The sequence below is a fragment of the Mauremys mutica genome, chromosome 16 (assembly GCF_020497125.1).
Source record: "Mauremys mutica isolate MM-2020 ecotype Southern chromosome 16, ASM2049712v1, whole genome shotgun sequence".
NCBI classification, from domain to species: domain Eukaryota; kingdom Metazoa; phylum Chordata; order Testudines; family Geoemydidae; genus Mauremys; species Mauremys mutica.
This window is the reverse complement of record NC_059087.1, coordinates 30,856,646-30,881,592: the sequence shown is the minus strand read 5'-3', so window position 1 is coordinate 30,881,592 and position 24,947 is coordinate 30,856,646. Positions and strand designations below refer to the sequence as shown.

The 24,947-nt window shown below is 42.0% G+C and overlaps 1 protein-coding gene across 3 annotated transcripts in view; it reads right to left on the bottom strand.

Annotated features, from left to right (window-relative positions):
• Nucleotides 1-23,879, bottom strand: part of EWSR1 (EWS RNA binding protein 1) — a 39,869-nt gene extending 15,990 nt beyond the window's left edge. For 2 of the 3 annotated variants that reach the window (XM_044989610.1, XM_044989611.1), the window contains exons 1-6: nucleotides 23,670-23,866; nucleotides 15,891-15,927; nucleotides 15,555-15,606; nucleotides 10,259-10,382; nucleotides 3,175-3,361; nucleotides 534-701 (exon numbers count right to left, since the gene is read on the bottom strand). In XM_044989610.1, the coding sequence (XP_044845545.1) occupies nucleotides 534-701; nucleotides 3,175-3,361; nucleotides 10,259-10,382; nucleotides 15,555-15,606; nucleotides 15,891-15,927; nucleotides 23,670-23,682 (581 nt within the window). In that variant the 5' untranslated portion in view covers nucleotides 23,683-23,866. Of the gene's footprint in view, nucleotides 1-533; nucleotides 702-3,174; nucleotides 3,362-10,258; nucleotides 10,383-15,554; nucleotides 15,607-15,890; nucleotides 15,928-23,669 lie in introns of all 3 variants that reach the window. The other variant, XR_006573847.1, reaches the window with a different exon arrangement.
• Between the last annotated feature and the right edge of the window lie 1,068 nt (nucleotides 23,880-24,947).

The window sequence follows — 24,947 nt, the reverse complement described above, 5'->3', positions numbered from 1 at the left end:
GCAACATCTGTCCTACGTTTCAGGATGAACAACTCACCTGAGATTCATGACGTGTGTGGAAACAGCATTTTTATAAGTTAACACTAAGAGCGCCTGAAACATATCCTCTCTTTAGGACCCAAAGTTTTAGGAGGCAATGACATGTAATTAAAAAGTGGCTTTCACACTTAAGAGTTAAGTGAATATTTTTATATAAACATTTTTCTTGAGTAGTCACTTTTGCCTTTTGTTATTATAGATATCTGTCATTTGATTAGAACTTATTTAATCACAACCCTGTATTCTTTCCTCTTTGACCCTGCAGTGAAAAGAAGACTGGTTAGATACAAGTAAGCTTGTTTATGAAGATATCTGATAATCTGCAAGCATGGCTAGAAGCCTTATAAAGAACAAATGCTTAAAATCCAAAATATTTAAAGTTTTCACACACTAAGAAAGTCCCTTTTAAAAAGGCAACAGCACTTTTATCCAAGCAAACAAATTTTAATGCTCCACCACCACCTTCGCCAACCCTAATTTTCTGAAAGTATTACCTTGTTGGAGGATAGGATGGAGGAGCAGTGACAGGCTGCATAGGGTAACTTCCAGGCACCTGAGGATAACTGTAGTTACTTTGTCCATATCCTAAGCTGGGCTGGCTGTAACCTGTGGTACTCGACTGAGGCTGGCTAGTCTCCGCTGGCTTGCTGCTATCCTGGGGTCTAAAAGCAAAGTTCAGCAATGAGGAGTCATCTTGTACCAAACTCTCCTCCGCCCCAATTCTCCTTACAACAGGTAATGATACCCAAAGCACACCAGTAGAAGACCAGGATATATTAGTTTATGGAATTTATGACCTAAAGTTGCAATTAGGTAGTCCAATGCATTTTAATTTCAAATCAATATCCGTTTAATCACTATGAAAGCAGATAGAATTCATTAGATAAATTCAAGACTTTACATTCTGACTGACAATTTATACATTCTCCTACTAGAGAAATCATTGGCTACCTCATTAACAATAATTAAAAATATAATTTTGCCACAGCTTCTATTTACCTTATTAATCAGGTGCAATCTCAAATCTAAAGCACATAATTTAGAATTACACCAACTCCAGCATGGCCCCAGTGATACCAGTCAACTCTGCGTTTTGGGGGAACCAGGGCAGAGTGTCTGGCCTGTCTGACTCATGAGGGACGGACACACACACACACCCCCACCTACGCAGGTCTCTGCTTGAACCAAGACCAATCAGAGAAAAGATGTTGGGAGACGCACCTAGACCGCTCCTGACAAGGGTGATAAAGATTAAGACATCTCCATTTGCATACAGAATGGAGAGCAGAGAACCTAGCCTCATCTGCATAAAAGATGGGACAGGGTTTAGCATACAGAATGAAGAACAGAGAACCGCACTGAACTCTGGGACCAGAAAAGCAGGGAAGCACTGCATCATGGGAATCTCTGCTCCAGATGTTAATGAACCTACCCCTGCCCCCACCCAGCTCAGCAGTTATCAGACCAATTCTAGTAATGAATCCTTGATTGATATCCAAAATACTGAAGCAGCCTAGTTGCAATGTGAACTCCCTGGAAGAAAACACCACCCATAGCTAAGAGTGATCAGCTCCTATTGTCTAGCCTAAAGAAAACCCTTGAGTCATCAGTTTACCCATAAACAAATCTAGTGTTCTCCCTTGAACCATTGTTGTTTCTCTACAAAAAACCCCTACCTATGTTCAAGTAAGTGTTCTGATGCTTAGATCCAAACTATGCATCAGTTCTGCTGGGACTCCATCTTCTCCTGACTGATCGTGCTGGGGGCTCTGCCTGTCTCCAGCACTCAGAACCCTGAGCTACCACCATCACCTGGGAACCCCGACCAGTTCAAGCCTCATGCAGTGGGTGAGATCCCCTTCTCTCTCTGTTTTCCTTTCTACCTTAGGTATTAACCTTTAATAATGTATGTTATGTTGGTTTAGCCCTCCTTGTGTAGTTATCACTATTATTCAAGAAATAACTTTTATGGTTAAGCTGGTTGCTTCTCTCTCTCTCTCTCTCCTGCTGAACTTTACTCTTGTGTTTTTAGCTTCCCCCATTTACTCTACAGAAACACTTCTTTTACCTAAGCTAAAGACAGATAAGGGTGGCAGCTTGAAAGTGCTGCTTGACCCAGTCCATTGAGCCCAGGGGCACATAAGGGGTCAGCTTGAAAGTGCCGATTGACCCGATCCATTCAGACTTGCTCTGTTAGTGTGTGTGCGTGCGCACACACTCATCTGGTTCTGGAGGAACCCAGCCCTAGTGAACCTAGGTCCTGCAGGATAGCTCCATCAGGAGGGGACTTGCATAAGGGAGAAGTAGAGCTCCACATGAAAACACATGTGACACAAGCAGAACATTGATAGAATTACAGAACATGTCCCGCCCCCCCCCCCCCCGAAGAGTAACCCAAATAAATGAGCATACCCCAAACTAATGGGCAAATCTGGTAACACCAGACAGATCACATTCTAGAGCCAATTAACTCAGCCATTCACTCTAGGTTTTCTTGCACTATGCTTGTAAACAGCTTTGCCACCTGATGGCATCAGCTTGTTTTGTTTAACATTCAATCTGATTTAGAGATAACTGTTCTAAACCTCTTTTTAGACGATCTTACATTTGCTGAACATACAATTAAGCTAAGAGGTCTATTATCAACAGGAGCCAAACACACTGAAGACATTTTGTATCAAGTCATCCATGTACACCCATTCCCAAATGACATGCTAGGCAATACTACTGCTTTAAGTAACCCCATAACTAAAAGATAGACAAGTGTTAATTTTCCACTATTTTTCCTATCTTACAGTTTGATAGCACTGCATCTACAGTCAGATGCACTGTTTCGTTGGGCAGTAGAATTTCCCGTGTTAGGCAACCGCTTGGTAACATTGCTGGCACCCTGTGCTGGACACAGAGGGAGGAAGTCATGTACACACTTTTCCCAGGCACTGAAAGAGCTATGAGATACAGCAGCAAAGCTGAAACCAAAAATGCAAAAGGAGAGGCATATGCAGAGAGAGGAGTAGGCCCAAGCATGTTCGGTGTTGCTCTTGGATCTGTCAAGGGCCCACCTTTCTAATCAATAGGAGAGCAGAAAGAACCTTATTTAAAAAGAAAAAAATTAAATAAAATTGTGTGTATTACCTTGCAGGTGCAGATGTTGCTGGCTGCTGCCCATAGGTTGGGTAGGCAGGCTGGGTGCCATAAGCGGACTGTGCTGCATAAGAAGCCTGGGTGGTAGTAACTGTGGGTGTGGTGGTATCGTAGGCAGCTGTGCCGTACCCCTGGACGGGCTGACTATAAGCTGGGGGGGCAGTCGGGGTGGTATAACCTAGAACAAACAAAAGCTTCGTCAGATTGACATTCAGTCTAGATTTCATATTTCAGAGTACTTTTATTCTTCTTCAAAGACTTTTACCCAGAGGTTACAAATGTTACCAATTTTACTTTTACTATGCAATATAGGTAACCCGAAAACATAAAAATTGACTTATGCCCCTTTTCTGCTTCTTCATGGCATATGAAGGCCTGGAAATTTGTTTCCCCCAAACAGTGTTTTTGCTTTAAACATTAGAAATTCCAGGCTAGTCTTCCAGGTCCAACTAATGACTAAAGAAATAATTACATCACTGAGAACAAAAAAGCTGATTGACCAAGGGGGAGTTCCTTCTCAGTCAGACTAAAGATTGATGGTTTACTACTATTTAACTTCAAAATCTAATTTAAAAAACATACAATACAGGCAGAGACCTGTAGAAAATACTCCAAAACAGGGAAGAGTCAGAGAACATTCTTGTTATTTCTAACGTAAAAAAACCCAAACAATTACAAAAACTTTTAGGTAAGTCACACTCATATTAGGCCTTAATACAGCACAAAGAAAAGGCATAAGGCTAACTTTTAAGATGATCTTTACAGGTTACCATTAAAGCACTATGTACTTGCAATCATTAGTAATTCTTGAAATGTAAAGAATGAACTTTAATTTTGCACTTACATAAGAACGGCCATACTGGGTCAGACCAATGGTCCATCTAGCCCAGTATCCTGTCTTCCAACAGTGGCCAATGCCAGATGCTTCAGAGGGAATGAACAGAACAGGGCAATTATCGAGTGATCCATCCCCTGTCATCCAGTCCCAGCATCTGGCAGTCAGAGGCTTAGGGACACCCAGAGCATGGAGTTGCACCCTGACCATCTTGGCTAATAGCTATTGATGGACCTATCCTACATGACCTTATCTAACTCATTTTTGAACCCAGTTACATTTTTGGCCTTCACAGCAAGGAATTTCGCAGGCTGACTGCACTGTGTGGAGAAGTACTTCCTTTTGCGTGATTTAAACCTGCTGCCTATTAATTTCAATGGGTGACCCTGGTTCTTGAGTTATGTGAAGGAGCTAATAACACTTCCTTATTCACTTTCTCCATACCATTCATGATTTTATAACCTTCTATCATATCCCCCCTCAGCCATCTCTTTTCCAAGTTGAAGAGTCTGTCTTTTTAATCTCGCCTCACATGGACAACACAAATGACTAGGGGCATGGAACAGTTTCCTTCTCATACCTTCTCCAATTCTAATATAACTTTTTTGGGATGGGGTGAATTGTATGCAGTATTCAAGGTGTGGGGTACCAGGATTTATATCATGGCATTATGATATTTACTGTCTTCTTATTTATCCCTTTCCTAATGGTTCCTAACATTGTTAGCTTCTTTGACTGCCAGTGTACAGTAAGAAGATATTTTCAGGGAACTATCCACAATGACTCCAAGATCTCTTTCTTGAGTAGTAACAGCTAATTTAGACACCATCATTTTGTATGTATAGTTGGGCTTTGTCTTCCACTGTGCATTACTTTGCATTTATCGACACTGAATTTCATCTACCATTTTGTTGTCCAGTCACCCAGTTTTGTGAGATCCTTTTATAACGCTTCACAGTCTGCTTTGGGCTTAACTATCTTGAGAAATTTAGTATTTGCAAAACTTGTCATCTCACTGTTTACCTCTTTTTCTGGATCACTTATGAATATGTTGAACAGCATACTCTACTAAGTTAGAGAAGAGGTATTTCAATAAAGAATCATACCAAGAAGTCAAATTGTTTCTGCTGTTTTAATATGCCATTGGTTAAAAGAAGACCATAGCAATTTAATATGCCACAGGTAAAAATATACAGTAGTTCATATAAACAAATCGTTGACACTTTTTAGAAATACCGATCATTGCTCCTATCTCAAGTTAGCGAGTGGGAGATGTTCTTTACTGGTATTTTCCAGCAGCTCAGCTTGATTTTGCAAAAGGGCACTGATAGCTAGCACTGAGGACAGAGTAACAGGAAAATATCATCTCAGTCCTATTTTTCATCAGTTAAGATAACAGCTTCCTTTTTACTTGTTAATTTTATTATAATTAAGAAACTTGTAATCACAAAGACAAATACATCACATGTAGTGTTCAGACTAACTACACTGGATTTTTCCTTTCCACTGCCTGATTTTCAAAAGAGAATCTCCAGTACTGTAGTGTTTATTAGTCAGCATCTTTTCCTTTCATCCTCAGTGTCTTCAAAATGCACAAGGCTGCTTTCACTACTCATTGTGCTATGTAGGTGACCTGTCAACAAAATCCAGACTTTTCCTAACTGGTTAATGAAGCAGTATTTAAACTGAGCAGAGGAAACTACCTCATAGCACATGCCAAAGCAGCTACACTGGTACACTGGTAAACTATAAAACCAACTTCAGTTCAACATTCTGAGTAGTAACCCAGCACATGTGTAATAATTCTTCAAGTGTTCTTCATGAATCCCAGCATTTTAAATTGCACTTGTTACAATTCAGCCAAGCTGCAAAAGCCAAAGTGCAAGTAGGTATTTATTCTCCCTTCCTATAGGAAGGCTAGATCAACAATATTTGCTTTTCATAATATTCTGGGTACTCATTTCTGTCTAGAGTGCAAATCCCTGTTCTGAAGCCTAAGCGGGCTAGTGAGGAAAAAAGGTGAATGGGATGATGCTGAATGGTGTAAAATGAGCACAGTTTTTTGTGTTCAGCAAATTGAAACAGTTCAAACACTCAAAAAAACCCAAACATGAGCCACAAAAGCATTCCACAAAGATTAGCTGATCAACCTAAAGTTAGATGAACCCCAATTCCAAACAACTAAGCCCTGAGCGCTCACTGACAACATCAGGTTTTTGTAGTAAGTCAGTTCCCAGTGGTCAGAAGTAAACTTCACAGCAAACTAATGCACTTGGGTCCCAATCCTGCACTCAGAGAACTTGTTACAGGATCAAGGCCTTACCTAGATCTTTCCAGCTGTGGTCCCCTTTCCCTGACACATTTGATGGTATTAAAACCAAATGCAAAGCAGGCAGCAGAGTTTGCACACTGCCAGATGTCACAAAGGTTGTTAACTGTCCTACTAAAAGGAACCTTGAATTTTAAGCATATGTGAACTCTAGTCTTGGCACATCATTTGTAAAAGTGCTTTTAATATTTAAGCCTCAATATGTAAATGGTTAGTGATTTAGGAACTCCTTACTGTAAATTCTAATCTCAGCTGCACATCAGCTTAGTTTAATATAAAACACTTAGAGCTGTATCTTTTGATGTATTAGATTCCACTTTGGGGGAACATTTAGACCAGCACCTTTCAAACTGGGGTCCTCAGGGCCCACTAACTCCTCCCCCTCCCTCCCAGTGCCTCCTACACAACTGGGAGGCACTGGGAGGGAGGGGGAGGAACGTGGACAGGGTATGCTTAGGGTAGGGGGTGGGAAGAGGAGGGGCAGGGGTCGAGTGGGGGCAGGAAGAGGTGGGGCCTTGGAGGAAGGGGTGGAGTAGGGGCAGGGCCTGAGGCTCAGCAAGGGCTTTGGGGGTTTGCAAAACTTTTTAAATCAAATTGAGAGTCCTCTGGTTGCTAACGTTTGAGAACCCCTGATTTAGACAATGTAACCACCCACTTACTGAACAATTTGAGTCTCCAAAATAGACTAAAAAAAGAAACTTTAAGAACTTCATAATCTGCTTTAAGCAGCCCAGTAAAGATATTCCTTAGTCAGCTCCAGTTCCTCTCACAGGATCTAACCCAGCAAGCCTTTTGCACACAAACCCCCCATTTATGTAAACAGCTGTTCTTTCTGCATTAGAAGGGAAGGATTCAATAGTAAAAAAAAAACTCAGCTAAAATACTGGATTGAAAAGGATTTATTCTGAAATAGCTGGCTTCTCTTCAGGTGGTGGCAGTTTTCAAAGTTCTCTCTAATTTAAACAGCTAGCATCATAAACTACTATGGTGTTTAATAAGTTCCTGCAGAATCCTAATACATACGGGATAGGTAAACTTACTATAATGATAACCAAGACACAGGAAATTATGTTCACCATCCATAATAAATTATTCTTCATGATGGTGGGCCATCAACTTAAAGTACTGACATTTTAAATACATAATACTAAGATACAGGGGGCAAAAAGAAAGAATGGGTTTGGTTATTTGCAGAAGATAACTCTCAATCTAGAGATCACAAAGAGGTCACCAGGGTTATGACCCTTCCTCCCAACCTTTATGCCTAGAGGGGAAAGGGAGTCCCAAAAATTGCTTAACTGGGGTAACAATATAGAAGATATTGATAACCTTTGGATTAACTCACACCAAGTGCAAATCAGTGCCAGCCACACAGGACCAAATAGGCTGGGACTAAAGGGAGACTGATTGAGCCTCTCTTATGTGGGACTAAAATACGCCCCTATGCAGGCAAAGACAACCTTAGCCTGGACCACTATCATGGTGCAGAAGAACCAGCTCTACTACTCGTGCAGACAGACCCCGCATCAGTGGTATTTCAAGGGGAATGGGGAGTTTGAGCACTGGCCTGCTAAACCTACAGTTGTGAGTTCAATCCTTGAGGGGGTCATTTAGGGAACTGGGAAAAAATCTGTCTGGGGATTGGTCCTGCTTTGAGCAGGGGGTTGGACTAGATGACCTCCTGAGGTCCCTTCCAACCCTGATATTCTATGATGCTATGATTCTAAGGAGCTTCACAGAGCAACGTAAAGCTCTGAGACAACATAAAGCCTTTTAATTAATTATGAAAATAGACAAAAAAGCACTATTTAAATAATTGTCTTATGCAATACGAAGTCAGCTTCTAGAGAAAATTAAGTGCAATTTGAGTGGAAGTCTAAATGTGATCCTTTTTAAGGTGTTAATCTGTGTGTCCCTTACAGCACTACATGTTTTATAAAGCACGAACACACAGAAACTGCACACTGAACAGTATCTTTGATGGACTTTGGATTAGGCCCCTAGGAGGTTTCAGGTTGTTTAAAAGAGTACTACTTTGGATGGTTCTGAATCTTCTAGGAGAGGATGGCATAGTGACTTTAGCATTCGGCACTAGGTGAATATAAGTAGCGTATATAAGCAGTTTTGCCAAAGTTAAAGATAGGGAGGCAAACTGATGGACAGGAAGGCATGCAAATCACATTCTAAGGACCTACGCCAATGTGGTCTTCCATCTGACCATATTTTTTTTTAAGTGGCATTTTTTATCGGATGCGAGAGGAAGCAGCATAGGAAAAATATCTAATATTGTTATATAGCCCAGTAAATGTACCCTGAGCTAAACATGGTGCAAGCAAAAAACATAATCCAGTATGGACTACTGTTCTTATAACCCCTGCACATTAAGGGCATGTATTTACTAAAGGCTAAATCAGCAATGCTGCAACAGAAGCAGCAGCATCCATTTAGCAGGTCTGGTGAAGATGCCGCAAGTTGATGGGAGAGTGCTTCCCATCAACGCAGACATCATTGTAAATCGATCTAAGCTACGCCCAATTAAATTACGCAATTTATGTAATTTAACTAGCGTAACTTGGATCAACTTACCTTGTTAGTGTAGACAAGGCCTTAGTGCAAGCAGAGATATTTTCAGAGATATTTTTAAAGTTTAAGTCTACAAATATATTCTGTTAATCGTTAAAAGCTATCAGTTCTCATTCTTCAAGGCATAAGATTACTGTCAGAAAGAAACCCTCCCCCACTTAAAGAACTGCACAATTAAATACATTATGGGGTAATTTTTTCTCCACATTTTCCATTGTAAGGCATCCACCTTACCATCCATCCATCCATGCCCAGATACTAGAAGCACCACCTGTATGCCCTGGATATTCCTAGGGAACCTTTAGGAACCACTAGAGACTACGTTTTTGCATGGACTCCTGGTTCAAATTGAGTGTACCAGAATATAGTCTTCAAATGATGTATCAAGTCTCTCCAGATCAGTTGTTTTTTAAAAGTAAAAATATTAAGGTATTTTTATGCACAAGATTCCAGTTTAAAAAGCACAAGTTAAGTAATTTACAGAGCATTTATGAAGATGTCAAGTATATGTCTGAACTGGAAATCCATAGACATAACATGGAACATGCAAAGGTGGTGATCAGAACAATCTGAACATGTCTAATCATGCTGTTTACCCTTTAGGAAATGGTAAAGACAGCTAGGTTATATTCATCTGGAACATCTTGGTACAGCTGTCACTAGATTGCTTGGAAAGTTTTATTCACAGAGCATGGCACTCAGGAGTTTGTCAATGGTACTCATTATACAGACATGGAACTTATAAATGGCACTAAATACTAGCAAATTTTAAATAGTACTGTATGTTTAATGTGATGTTATTAGGGCTAAAACAAATGAAACACCTAAAGGGTTAACATCACAAGTTTAGACAGAATGAAACAGCATTTCCCATGCAAGAGTGAGCAGGATATTCAAACCTGTACTGGTCCCTTCTACTGTGGAAAGCACAAGACAAAAAGTAGAGGGTACACTATCAGAACAGGCAAACAGTTACTTTAACCAATTTGATTTTCAAGCAACTGAAGAGATGCCTGGAGTACACATTCCCAATGAGCATTGTTACATAGCTTTTGTGTTTGATTGTTTTTTGTTTTTTTTTTAAAAACAAAGTACATTCTGTAGATTAAACAGGTATGTTTACTCCTGGCATTCACCCCACCCACATCTCAGCATCGTTTTAAATCAGCATTCCCTAAAAGAAAGGCTATAGGAAGACTAAAACCTTTTCTATGTCAAAGCTGCCCTGATCGATTCAATATGGTTTAGGTTCATATTTAGGCAGAAGATTTTAACTAAGCTCTTTCCCCAGTAAAAACAAAGTCATGCAACAGTGTTGAGGCTCTTACCCGTTGGAGGCTGCCCATATGAAGTTGCATATGCAGTTTGCCCATATGTTGCAGTTGTCTGAGCCTGTGTGTAGTTGACATCAGTGGGTTGTCCATAAGTTCCATAACTCTGTTGCCCATAGGCCTGCTCCAAAGAAAATATATATTTAATTCAAGCACTGAGATCAGTTTATTTCATTACATAGAGGCATATAAACAGTCATTTTGGTGACACGGAGTAAAAAGGCAGCAATGTGGAGCAATTTAAATCAATTTATTTTTGTTTTAACAACAGATTTAAATGACCATATTGTGGAAGCAGGGAAAGCTTAAAGTTTTTCTTCGACAATATATATTCGATCATAAGCCGGTTTGTTTATAAGACGGCCCCCTCCCCCCCCGCCCCCCAAGATGGATAAGTAAAAATGGAAAAATTTTATAACCCGTTCATAAGCTGACCCTATAATTCAGGGGTCAGCAAACTTTGGGTCCCGGGCCATCAGGATAAGCCGCTGGTGGGCCGAGATGGTTTGTCTACCTTGAGCGTCCACAGGCATGGAGGTAAACCTAAGTAAACAAAGTGTCCCAGCACACCAGCTGCTTACCCTGACGGGCCAGGACAGCAACTAGTGGGGAATTTATTTGGGGGGAGGGGGTCAGGGGAGTAACCCCTGTGACCATCCCCCACATGACCCCACCCCTAGCCCCAGACTCCCACACTCTCCCCATCCCATCCCACCTTATCTGGGAAGGGCCAGGGGAGGATGTCTCTGACCTGGCTGGAGCTGCTGGCCACAGCTTGCTCTGGGGGCGGGGCCGAGCCGCATGGCTGCAGCCTGCCAGTCTTGGAGCTGCAGCTGCTTCGGAGGCTGGGGGGAGAGCTGCGTGGCCAGAAGCAGACACACTCTGGCCCCGCCTCTTCCCTTCTGTCTCTGCTGGCTGTGCTGCCTCTCCTTGCTCCCTCTGTTGGGGGGAGGGGCTGTGTCCCACCTCTCCCTCTCTATACCCGTTCATAAGCCTACCCCCTTCTCTGGTGCTTCCCTTTTTTACTAAAATAATTCGGCTTATGAACGAGTATATACGGTAGATTGAGGCTTTGTAAAGCCAATTTAAGATATTGTATCTTTAGATTATAAATTTATAATCAAGTAAATTATAAATGCGGTTTCTAAATGTCACTACTGGTATCTTTATTAGAATTTTACAAACCCCACAGCCAAACAAAATATTGAAAATTAAGCCCTTGATCCTGCAAACACAAATACATAACTTTATCCACATGCATAATCCCAGGCTTCCTACAGACTTTGACAGGTGTACTCACATGTTTAAAGTTAATCATATGAATATATGTGTATGCAGCCTGAGGAGCTAAAAAAACACACTTTTTATTAAAACTTTTCTTAGTGGAATAAAATCTTTGACCCTTCAAAACAAAATTCCTTCAGTGTTAACTGTGAAATGTTACTTAGGCTTTCAAAGCATTAACAAAATTGTTGTGAACATTTTCAAAAGTAGGAGCCTAAACTCATATCTAGGTACTTGAGGGCATGATTTTCAAAAGCACCTAAGGAGGCTTATTACACCAGCTGAGCTAGCCTACCTCTAGTATCATCCTGGGAAACACACAAACTACAGAGTGATTAGCAGCACATGATATGTCTACACTGCAGCTGGGTCTGTGCCTCTGAGCCTGGGTAGCCAGACTCAGGCTAGCACCACTTAAACTAGCATGCTAAAAATAGCAGTATGGACATTGCAGCATGGGTGGCAACTCAGGCTGCGGCTAGCAACCCAAGCCCAAGCCTGGCTGACCCCATGGGTCAGGTAACTAGTCTGAGTCACTGACCATGCCGCAGCAGACACACTGCTATTTTTAGCATGCTAGCTCAAGTGAGTCTGTCTACTTGGGCTGGGAGCTGTAGTGTAGATACCCACAGAGTGATTGTTCTAGTACAGTGATTAGATTAGCAGTTGAGTTGCTGTAACTGGAGCTGCTGCACCCCCACTGAATTACTAGCTAGAGCTTCAAACACTCTCCTTCACCTACCCAAGCTTAAAGCACCACATCTCTCGTGCTAGAGATCTGTGTGAACAAGATCTGCGTGTGGGTGAGGAGCAAAGCTCAAGTTATATCTCACGCTAAAAATGCAGTGAACACAAGCCTGATGTGACTTAGGACCACATGTCTCATTGACTTCAAATTGCAAACCCTAAAGGAGGATAGCCTATTCACAGTGAAAGCATTTCAAGCTTTCTTGACTTGTGGAAAGTTCAGTAGATCAGAAGTTGAGGAAAGGCTGCAAGTGTAACATGCACTATTTGCCTATAAATTTGAGTTGTGTTGTTCTCACAGACAGGGTCTTAGTGAGCCCTTGGTCTTCTCTTTTTCAACACAGATGAACATTTTAAGTGTGAAACTTCTCAGAAGAAAAAAAAATCTACATAAAATCTGAAATTCTAACAATTAGAAAAACTAAAGAAAAGTACAAAACATCCACTACAGCAGGGGTCGGCAACCTTTCAGAAGCGATGTGCCGAGTCTTCATTTATTCACTCGAATTTAAGGTTTCGTGTGCCAGTAATACATTTTAACGTTTTTAGAAGGTCTCCTTCTAGAAGTCTATAATATATAACTAAACTATTGTTGTATGTAAAATAAATAAGGTTTTAAAAATGTTTAAGAAGCTTCATTTAAAACTAAATTAAAGTGAAGAGCCCCCCGGACCGGTGGCCAGGACCCGGGCAGTGAGAGTGCCACTGAAAATCAGCTTGTGTGCCATAGGTTGCTTACCCCTGCACTATAGCATACTGGTGGCTTGACTAATGTGAATCTGTTATTATTTTGTTGTTTGGGGGCAAAGGAGTTATCTGTATGGATACTCTATCTCAGAATATTGGACGTCCAGAAGATTGGATGTCCCTCTAAGCTCTTAAGCATGATTCAGTCCTTCCATGAAAATATGTAAGGCACAGTCCAATATGATGGCTCAGTGTTTGAGGCTTTCCAGATTCATAGCGGAGTTAAGCTAGACTGTGTACTTGCCCCACTCTGGGACGATCTTCTCCCGGCTACTGAAACTAGCTTTTGGTTCCTCAACTGAGGGAATCTACTTGCACACAAGATCTGATGGAAAGCTGTTCAATCTTGCAAGACTCAGATCTAAAACCAAGACTCAGGAGGCCCTTATCCAACACCTTCTCTTTGCTAATGATGCAGCAGTGACAACTCACACAGAAGCGCATCTTCAAAGCCTAATGGACAGTTTTTCCAAAGCCTGCCTGACTTCAAGCTTACTATAAGCCTAAAAAAGACTAAATGTGCCAAGGAGTTGAGGAAGCAGCCTCCATTAAGAACAACTATGAACTTGAAGCAGTGAACGAGTTCACATGCCTGGGGTTCACTCTCACAGTCAACCTTTCACTTGAAACAGAACTCAACATCCGGATTGGAAAAGCTGCCACAACAATGTCTAGACTGAACAAGAGGGTATGGCAAAACAACAAACTCACAGAACACGCAAAGATGTGTGTATCATGTGTGTGTTATCAGCACATTTTTGTATGTAAGCGAGACATGGACCTTGTACTCTCTTCAGGAAAAGAGGCTGAACAGCTTTCATATGTGTTGCCTTCATCAAATCTTTGGAATCTTCTGGAGGGACCGTCACAAACACTGAGGTGCTCAAACAGGCCAGCATACCCAGCATGCAAACACTTCCCAAACAAACAGACACTTCCGTTGGCTTGGGCATGTGTGCTGAATTAATGATGGGCACATCCCAAAGGGCACCCTCTACAGCGAATTGGCATTAGGAAAAAGACCCAAAGGACATCCAAAATTGCATTTCAAGGATGTGTGCAAGCGAGACCTCAAAGAAATGGACATGGATGTGGACAAATGGGAAGATCACACTGAAGACTGCAGCCTTTGGAAACAAGAGCTCAACAAAGGTCTCCGGAGTTGTGAGAGGAAGCAGTCCAGCTTAACAGAGGAAAGAGCTTGCAGAAGGCAGAGCCCAAAGGGCTTAAATGTGATAGATGTGGCAGAGATTGTTTCTCTTGAGTGGGTCTCTTCAGCCACCCTCATGGCTGCCATAAAACCAACTGAGTAAATTCTTTACCTTTCAGGGGCGCATACCCATGGTCTCTCAAGACTGAAGGATGCCTATTACTCTACCTCAGGGATTCTCAAACTTCATTGCACTGCAACCCCCTTCTGAGAACAAAAATTACTACATGACCCCAGGAGGCCGAGCCCTGCCAAAGCCAAAGCCCCACCACCCCGGGCAGGAGGACCAAGGCCAAAGGGCTTCAGCCCCAGGTGAGGGGGCTTATAACCTAGTCCCACCATCCAGGGCTGACGCCCTTGTGCTTCGGCTTCAGCCCTGGGCAGCGGGGCTCGGGCTTTGGCCCCAGGAGGAGGGGCTCGGGCTTTGGCTCCAGCAAGTCTAATGCCAGCCCTAGCGACCCTATTAAAATGGTGTCACAACCCACATTGGAGTCCTGACCCACAGTTTGAGAACTGCTATATCTAGTTCTAAAGTCATTTTTCATCAATACAATTATGTAAACAAAACTTAAATTAGTGTGTAGGTCACTGATTAAGGAGGCCCAAACGCAAAGATTGTATTTCTCTGGCAACAGTTGGTACCTTACTGCTGTAGAGTAAGGCATGCAGCTCCCTGGAAAGTGAAGCTATCAAATGATGCTAGCAGAAACACAGAAACCTAAACTAGAGTTTTAGAAGGAAACTCAGTATTCCTTTAAAATGCATTTGATGTTTGTGTCTACATAATCTGGATCCTTAAGATTTTTTTTTAAACCCAAACATTTTAGTTTCCTTTTGATGGTCATCAGCCTGAAATCTAGTCAATTTCAAGCGTTAACAATTGTTTCTGGTATAATACCTGTACCTAAAGTCTATTCTCTTCCCATTCCATCCAATGACTGCTGCAATTTTGCAAATTACATTTCCCTACTTTAACAGGTTTCTCTCTCCTGCACTGCTGAATTAAATATACACAAACAGGGAAACTGTTAAATACACGCCAAGAATTATTTTCTCTCAATTCTCTCAGTTACAGCAGTAGGCTAAGAAATTCTTAACAGTAAGTGAACAGTTCCAGATTTTATGGTTGATGTCCCTTTAAGGAAGGCTTCTACGCAATCTAAAATGTTATCAGAAAACTTTCCAACATATTTCACATTAAAGCTCAGTCTTTTTCTTTGGTTATTTAATGGCTGGTCAAGTCTGGCTTAGTTTACTGGTAGACACATGACTCAGTAGCTGTTATGAAAATGCCCCATGTTTTACCTGGGTCGTCTGTGCATATCCTTGAGCTGGCTGAGCTGCATAAGCACTGTAGCTATAAAAAGAATGTAATGAAATTTTAAAATGCAGATATACACTATTGAATTGTGTAGTATATACTTTACACAAACATTTTCAATGTTCCCAAACTATTTTTGTTGTTCTTGGTAACAGAATATAAAAGGTCTAATTTAAAGAAAACAGTAGAATCCATTTTTTATTTAGAAATCTAAACACAAACACAAGCTAAGAAATACAACACTATATACCTAATCTTCACTAAAGAGAAAGCTATTGTATGCCTTTAAAAACACAAATGGAGACTATAATGTTACTTACCCTTGCTGGGCTGCAGCTTGGCTATAGGTACTATAGTCTGCAGGAAAGAAATAAGAGTAAGAACGTTGACAAAGACAGCTAATAAAATTAATGGTATAAGAGTGTAGTTGCCAGAATTTCTTCCAGCTGCTTGGAAGAGGAGAAACCATTATCAACAACCAGAAACCAGTGTTTCAAAGACGCTAAAAATAAACGCATTTATTAGGCATTTTGGTTTGGAAGCAAAAACTTTCCCTTTGTTACCTGCTGCTTCCAGCTATCTTGGATTACCCTATTTTAATTTGTCACCTTGGATGGCACCCAGCTACCGAAGCAGCAGGGGTTTTTTTTGTTTTTGTTTTTTAAAGAAACACTATGCCTGACCCCTTTAAGACAAGGTCAGTTTCAGGAGGCTTTGCTCCAAACTATTTAAAATTGAAGAAGCTAAAATAAGGCCGTGCTCCTTGCATTTTGACTTTAAAAGGCCAAAAATGAATCACTGGAAGATCGCTTAAAAGTTTGTGTCAAAATCCAAGATATTCAGTTGGCAATGAGTTTTTATATTCCCACCCACCCCGTCCCCTTGATCAAAGACAATGCTATATTTTAGATTATTATAGATCATAAATGCAAAGCCTCACTGAAAGTTATGAAGTGTTTTTAGTTGCCTTTCAGACATCTAGAACAAGTGGTAGCAGAAGTTCCTCAACAGGTCAAGGCCTTAGTCACCAAACAAATTACTACTTTTGAATGCTTCCAGGGTAAGGGAAGTGTGATTAACAGAGTATGGAAAGATCGGACATTGTTCAAACTCTCTGTATCTATGCATTCTCTAAATTAGTGTTTCTCAACAACTGGTCCCTGAGATCTCCCAGACACAATCAGAAAGGCAGCAAGCTGGTCTCTGGTATCAAAAATGCTGAGAAACACAGCTACAATCGCTCAGGCTAAGGCATCTAATTTAGTTGAAAGCAGTTTGGGACCAGATATTGCTACAATTTTCTTGCAAAAATTCAAGTAGTCCCAAATGGAAACAAATGTATATATTTTTATTTTGACAATACCTCAGGGTTAGCTAGTATAGGCAAGAAAACTGAAGTAAAAAAACCTAAGGAGTCTGGCTGACAACTGCTGAATTCAAGGATCTGCTTTAATTCTTTCATTTATCTTTCTAGCTTCTTGTAACTGAAATGTGTGTGGCACTGAATAAACAATGGTTCAATATAAAAACGTAGTATTTTTATTAAAAGCAGCAAAGAATCCTGTGGCACCTTATAGACTAACAGATGTATTGGAGCATGAGCTTTCGTGGGTGAATACCCACTTCGTCCGATGCATGTAGGGGAAATTTCCAGAGGCAGGTATAAATATGCAAGCAAGAATCAGGCTAGAGATAACAAGGTTAGTTCAATCAGGGAGGATGAGGCCCTCTTCTAGCAGTTGAGGTGTGAACACCAAGGGAGAAACTGGTTCTGTAGTTGGCTAGCCATTCAGTCTTTGCTTAATCCTGAGCTTATGGTGTCAAATTTGCAGATGAACTGAAGCTCAGCAGTTTCTCTTTGAAAAGAGTATTTTTATTGTACATCAGTGGCTCACATTTCTTAAAGCCAAGGACTCCTCAGCAACACAATTTTCAGATCTCTGCTTCCGACCCCTTCACCCCGTTCACATATAATGCTGATTAAAATTAATCATATGGGTTTTTTCCCCTCCCATTTCAATCTTGGTGCTGCTGTTGGGGGATTCAGGCACTGGTTGGGATTTTGAGGGGGAGTACATTAGAAAGGAAGTTGCAGTGGCTTGGATGATAACTTCTGACCAGACTGCACACTATTTTGAACTTTGTAGTAGGAAGAAATAAAGTTATTGTATTGGGAAAGGAGGGTCATGGGGTAGAGAGTCTATGCAAATTTATTTTTAGATTAAACACCTGCCATTTGATGCCATTCAGAATCAAATGTGTTAAATTGCTCTTCTGAAAAATCCAAGCTCCTGAGATCCCTCACACAAATTAGACTATATTCTAGCATTACTTGTTTTTTCTAAATATTTTTACATTCAACATTTTTTAAAATTTACAACTTGCTACGTCCAATTCTTTGACTCTGCCTTTTATAGATGTTTAAAGTGTGCCCATTCCCAGCTCAGATGCATTATCATTTCAGTCTTTAAAATATTCATTTAACAAAATAGTTAAAGTTGACCTAAAATGAGCAACACAATTGTTTCTTTCACGCCACTTTCTTTCATACCTTGCATTGCTTTCCTTCATCTCAGTGTTCATCATGCCCTTTCCTATTTCTTGCTACACCTTTACCTCGATATAACACGAATTCAGATATAACGCAGTAAAGCGGTGCTTGGGGGGGGGCGCTGCGCACTCCGGTGGATCAAAGCAAGTTCAATATAATGCAGTTTCACCTATAATGCGGTAAGATTTTTTGGCTCCCGAGGACAGCGTTATATCGGGGTAGAGATGTGTTTACTTCTTAACTTCCTTCCTTTCCTTCCAGGTTTGCTCCACCTTATCTTATTCCTAACCAACTCTCCCTCCCCCTCCTTCCTCATTCCCCTTATTTTCTATATACAGTATCTATCAACTCCCCCATCCATTCCCCTGTCCACCACGCACTCCCACAATCTGTTCCTATCCCCATCCTCATCTTCCCAGTTTCAGTCCTCCTTTTGCTGCCGTTCTGCTTCATTGAACACACTCAACACTTCTGAGACCATTTCTTACAGCTGGGGAGCATATGTACATATGGCCACCACTTATGTGCTGAGATGAGACAGGTGAGTCCCCAGCTCTGCTTCCTCTTGTTCAGGGGTTCTCAAACTGGGGGTTGGACCCCTCAGGGGGTCACGAGGTTATTACATGGGGGGTTGCAAGCTGTCAACCTCCACCTCAAACCCCGCTTGCCTTCAGCATTTATAATGGTGTTAAATATATTTAAAAGTGTGCTTAATTTATTAGGGGGTTGCACTCAGAGGCTTGCTGTGTGAAAGGGGTCACCAGTAAAACAGTTTGAGACCCACTGCTCTTGCTGCTCAGTGGCAGGACATTGGCAAGCAAATTCCTACACCCACAACAATGAGCTGAGCCTCAGAAACAGCCCCAAATTTGAGCATCTTTACTATGCAATCTTCAGTTACTTGTAACACTTATTTTTCCCCTCATCTCCCCTTTTATTTCCTCTAAACAACCTAAGATAGTGTTTTTACTATTAGGACTCTAATCAGTTTAATTAAATACATTATGAAATCTGTCTTTAACTTCCCTTTTCTAATGTGCTTGAGTGGACTAGTGAACATTTTAAATAAGAAATATTTTGGTTAATTGTTATAACAAGGGATCCTAGCTTTCCGTTATATAAAAAAATTCTCAAGTAAAAAACCCAGTGTTTTCTTAGCCACATTATACAGTGGAACCCCGTTTGTCAGATCTAATTGGGACTGGGGCCAGATCGGATAAGCAAAAATTCAGATAATCTGGAAAATGGGCAAAGAGCTTCAGCCTCAGCCACCAAGGTCTCCCACTGACAGCTCAAGCCCTGCTGCCTGGGCCTGAAGCTTTTTGCCCATTCTCCGGATTATCCAGATTTTTGCTTATCCAGTGTAGCCCCAGTCCCAATTAGATCAGATAAATGGGGTTCCACCATAGTTAATATACGCTTGCATTTTTTCATAAAAATGTAAAAAATAAAAATGTGCCGTAAAAATGCAAATTCCACATTTTTCCATAGCAAATGGATTTCTGGGATCCCTGGTTATAACATTTCAAAAACTCATTTCAATGGGACTTGAATCTTCAGCCCTCTTCTGTTTCACGAGGCTCGACAATGCAATGGTGTAGCACTAATACAGCAGCTCCTAAAGAAAAAACATCCCCCTTTAGGGAATGGCAAGACAGGCACATTTTTTTAAACCATTTTGACAATTTCACTCACACATGTTTCTTTAGTCATTAGATCTTTAGGTTGATAAGCCCAAAGTTTGACCTATTTATAATTTTTTGCAACGCTCATGTACAATTGCGTCTTCTTCCAAAGAAATGCTTCACTGGTTTTCTCCAAAGAAAAAAGTTATCTGCCAGAAACTAAGTGAAAAGCACCCATAAAAGAACTTAGTACACATGGAGGAAAGTAAATCATTAAACACTAAATTTAAAAATAAAAAATATGAATTAAACTAACTTTCCAGTACTGCAAGTTTTCTAGCAGAGTGCACCAATTAAATAAAGGTCAGGAACCCTTGATTTAAATCAATGTGGGGTGTTTTTGTCATGTTTTGCATTTGCACTTTAGTTAGTTTCCTGGTTGATTCCCATTGATTGGTAATCACTAAAATATGTAGATTTGCAACTAACTTACACTACAAGTGGTGCTTTTTTGCTAGCAAGGAGGATACATTACAGCTATACACATTTATTTAACCAATTATCTAGATTAATTTTTAATCAGATGATTGTTTGCTTATGATTTGTGCCAAGTGGTATTTGAATGAAATTAAAATTAAATCAGGAGTGCACAAACCCAGCACTTTTTATTAAATAAAACTACCTTAAATGTGCTGGATAAATAAAAAAATTCAAAACACGGTTTACATTTAAAACTGGTTAGTGAACTGATTATTTGATTACCACATTCTTCAAAATTTTAGAACTAGAAGATCACATCCTATTGCATACTTTTTATTCAGATTAAACATGTACTGCTTAATATTTTTTAGTTTAAATTATTTTAATAGATTATAATAAATTTAAGACAACATAGGTTGTCAATTTCAAAGATAATTGTAAATGTTTATTTAAAAAACCAAACCTGTACTTAAAGAAAAAAATTTTTTTTTTAAAGCATGGATTTTTATCCACCCTGTTTTCTGGTGTTAAAGCTCTAGAAATCTGTTTAAATACCTTCACTGTACAGATTTTTAAAGATAAGCTGCAAGAATCACTGTGTTCAAATTAAAGGCGTACAGGAGCAGATTTAGGCTTCTCTGTTGTGTCCTTTCGTAAGACAAAGAGGACCCTTGGTGAGTAAAGAAATACTGTCTAAGTTTTGTATATAAATACCATGGTGCTGCTCTGGTGCCAGAAAGGCTACCAAACAAACCACAATGTAATATAACAGGTCCTTAGTTACACCACAATTCCACTGTTTAGCGTAGATGGACTCTTAACCATACTCCCAAACAGCGAAAACACCTTTGTCTGTACCAGGCTCTATCACAGTCCCAGAAAAAGTTAATCTACTATCTATCCTATACAACTGAAACATAATGTAACCAGATATATTCATCACAGGATCTCATGACATATCTGTTGGCCAAATATTAGTCTGCTTATCTTTTCACTGCTATATAAACCACATCTCACAATGAGGCTCAATAAACATTTACCAAAGACAATTTTTGCAGTTTAGCCTGCCTATGTGGACAAGATGTAAATGTTTAATCCACATTAAAAAAATGCTTTAGAACGATATTAGCCCAAAGCATATTTTAAAATAAGCTTCAAGTACTGAGTCCTAATGTGGAGAGGGACTGTAATGATGAAATAATAATAATAATGAAATCCATCTTATTTCCCACTCTACTCCTATGGAAAACTTGAGCTTCGGTAGTTAAAGTTGTATTTCCTTAAAAAATCCTAGGCATTTTGCATTACACAATTACTGAATGTATTACATGACTAACAAGTAGAACAGAACTACAGTTCCTCCATTTTGATACACAATTTTCAATAGAGGCACTTTTGCTTTTACTCTAACCAAATACTCAATCCTAATTGTTCTGTGATCCCAGCTGATGCTGATGAAAAGCTGCTGATGTGCTAACTCTATATTCAAATGTGTACTTTGCAAAAGATCTTTAGTCATGTAATTATATTAACAAAACTGCTATTCAGCCCCTCTTTTTGCTTACATGGGGATGTAAATACTTGTAGATATACACCCTAAAACTCAAGACAACTGTTTCTAGATCTTGGAATTTTAACGCTTTGGTGTAATCACTTACTCCTTGGTCTGAAAGATGGGCAAAGATCAGTCTCTCTTCAGGGCAATTAATCTGATGTTAAGCCAGAAAGAGAAAGCACTATATTAGCACTAACCGTCAACCCCTAATTTAAGATAATTTTCATCATCTACTATCAAGTATGAATATATGCTTTAAGAACATCTATGCAGGTGGGGCATTTGCCATCAAAAAATGACAAGTGTACAGAATAATTAGTGATTTTAGAGGGGCAGTAATGGGAGAACTGTTCTCCCACCCTTTCAGATCATCTCTTCTTAAACCAGCAGCTGCTCTGACTCATGCAGAGCCAGACATTCTGTACTTCCACGTTTGCAAAGCAGTTAGCAATAGTTAGTGAAGCTGGATCCTAGAGAGGACAGTTGCCAAAGCAGGGTGAGGAGCAGTAAATTTTGAACAATACACAAGAGGATATTAATGTAAAGGTTACTTAAGAATGCACTTTGACTGTAACAATACAAGATGGGACTTGTAACGAATAATCTAATGCCTTGTAAGTTTTGTACCAACAACAGCATGCTCTCATTCCTTAGCCAATTTTCTATATTTTAAAGACATCCTTCAAAAATAATGTTAAAACTGCTTTAAAGTACTAGAGGTGGTGTGGTTTTTGTGTTGTGTTTTGGTGCAAAATGGGGTATACAGATTAGGTAACAGATGTTGAAGTATACAGGTGTTCTCATTTTTGGCAATAAGCATGCAGAGCACTTAAATCTGAAAGAGTTAAAAGAAAAGATCTCATGATAAGTAAAGATTTTCTAGGAAACTAATTGTCTAGTGAGCCCCAACCTTCATTACCACACCACAGTCCAAACCTTCAATGGTAAATGCCTTTTAACATAACATCCATTTTACAACTCCAGCCTCAACAGGAGAGAGGCTTTCATTATAATTAGCACACTTCTACTGAACACTGAAGTTCTCATCAGTTTTTAGGCTTATGAAAATGAGCCACGTCTCCTTCAGGAACCTGTTAACTGTCCATTTCGTTTTGCTTTGATGAATACAACACACCAGAGCCCTGGAAAGACAAACCCAGCTTTTCAAAGGCATTTAGATGCCAGAGGCCTAAATATGTGTATAAACCTGGCCCTAAAGGCGCGGGTGGCAGCGCCCAGGCGCTCACTGGGGGCCAGTCCCCGCAGGGCGCTGAAGGCAGGGGAGCTGCCAGGGAGGAGGCCCCAAGGCCGAGCTGGACAAGTGGATGCCGCGGCCCCACGCACTGGCTCCCTACTTCAGCCTCCGCCATTTGCCGCCACCCGCGGCCCTTCCCTCGGGCGGCTCCATTGTGTGAGCGCGGGGCAGGCGAGGCCGAGAGTCTGGCCAGCCCCACGCAGCCCCCTGGGGAGATGGAGGCGGCTGCGGGAGGACGGCCCGGGCCGGGCGCTGGCAGGCGGCTCTGCCCGGCGGGCCCGGGAAGCGGATCCCCCCCGCCGGGCGCCGAGCGGGGCAGGCCCAGTAGCCGGGCCCCGAGCGGGGCAGGCCGCGTGGCCGGGCCTGGGCAGCCCGCGCCGCCCGTTTGAACGTTACACAATGGGAGCGGCGCCCGCCCCGCCCTAACCGACCCTCCCGTCACACGCGGCCCGGAGAAGCTTCCAGAACCCCCCGTCCCGGCCTTCCCCGGGAAGCGTCTGGCGGGGCCGGGCCTCTGCCGCCTCCGCCTGCCCCAGCCCCATCCGCCCCGCGCCAGCCCCGCGCCGGGGGCCTCTCCGCCGCGGCTGGGGGTCGGACCGGCCCGAGTCTCTCTATCGCCGCCCCCCGCCTCACCCGTCGACGCCATTTTCTCGCTTGTTCCTCCTCGTTCTCTCAACGTCCGTCTGGTCGCTCCGCCGCGCGCTCATGCGCAGCCTTTCCAACCTCGGCTCCTACCACTCCGAATGGGAGGGGGGGCTAACTCCATTTCCCCTCCCCACCGTCTCGCCTAATCCCAACTCCCCTCCGCACGGAGACTCTCCCCCAGTCAGGGAGCAAATACCAGTCGGGAGCCTGGCAAGGGAGGAGACAGGGACCACGGAGATTTATTTCTAGGCATTGCTCCCCTTTGGGGTGGCGAATGGTTCAGTCCACCCCAGTTAGGGATCGTCGTTCAAGAGACACTCTAGGGAAACGCAGAATAGGCCACAGAGGTTGGGGGAGGGACTGGGAGCCCAGACTCGTGGGGGATGGGAATTACGTTGCCGGGTGCCGCACATGGGGGGGATGCGGGGAGCTGCCATCACAGATTGTACTTATTGAAATGACCCACATACACGAGTCAGATCTTGGCTAAAATCCCATTACACAGCCTGCAGTGCATTGTGTGATGTCACTGTGTCGTCACATGTAGCTGTGGGGAGTTGGTATGAGGTCAGCAGTGGGGTGCTGGTGTGATGTCATCTCATGGAGTCATAGCATGTTGCTGTGATGTCAATGCACAGAGCTGCAGGAAACTCACTGAGTGAGTTGGCACAATGTTACTACATAGAATTGTGCAGTGATGTTTTGACACAGCATCTTAATGGTGGCCGCCTGTGTGATGCAACATCATCACAGGTTATAGATGTTTCATAGGCTTTGAAAGTGATTTGGGGCGCTGTGACGCAGCAGGCCCAAACTCTGTAGCAGAGCTAGGTTCAAAAGAGCTAGTGGAAGGGACAGACTGGGGCAGGAGCTGAATGGCAGTGGGAGCAGGGCCACATGGGGACAGGGGGAGGTGAGTGGCTGAGTGAGGGTGCAGAGACACATGGGGTTGGGGAAGAGAGTGCAGGTAAACATGGAGATGAGGGAGAAGGGGTGGCTGAGTGGAGGTGCAGGAACACATAGGGATGGGGCAGATGAGCCTGACAGAATGGGAGATGCTAGAGTCAGCCAGGGTCTGCATGGGGGAGGCTCCCCAACTCCCTAACAGTCCTCCCCCCCATAAAAAAACCCTGTTCCATACCTCCCACCCATACCCAACAACCCTCCAGATTCACTCCCAGGCTCCTGCCCAGCAATTACTTCCCTCTCCCTGAGCTCCTTCATTACCCCTGACTCCCCCAAGCCTTTGCACTGCTTCTGAGGGGG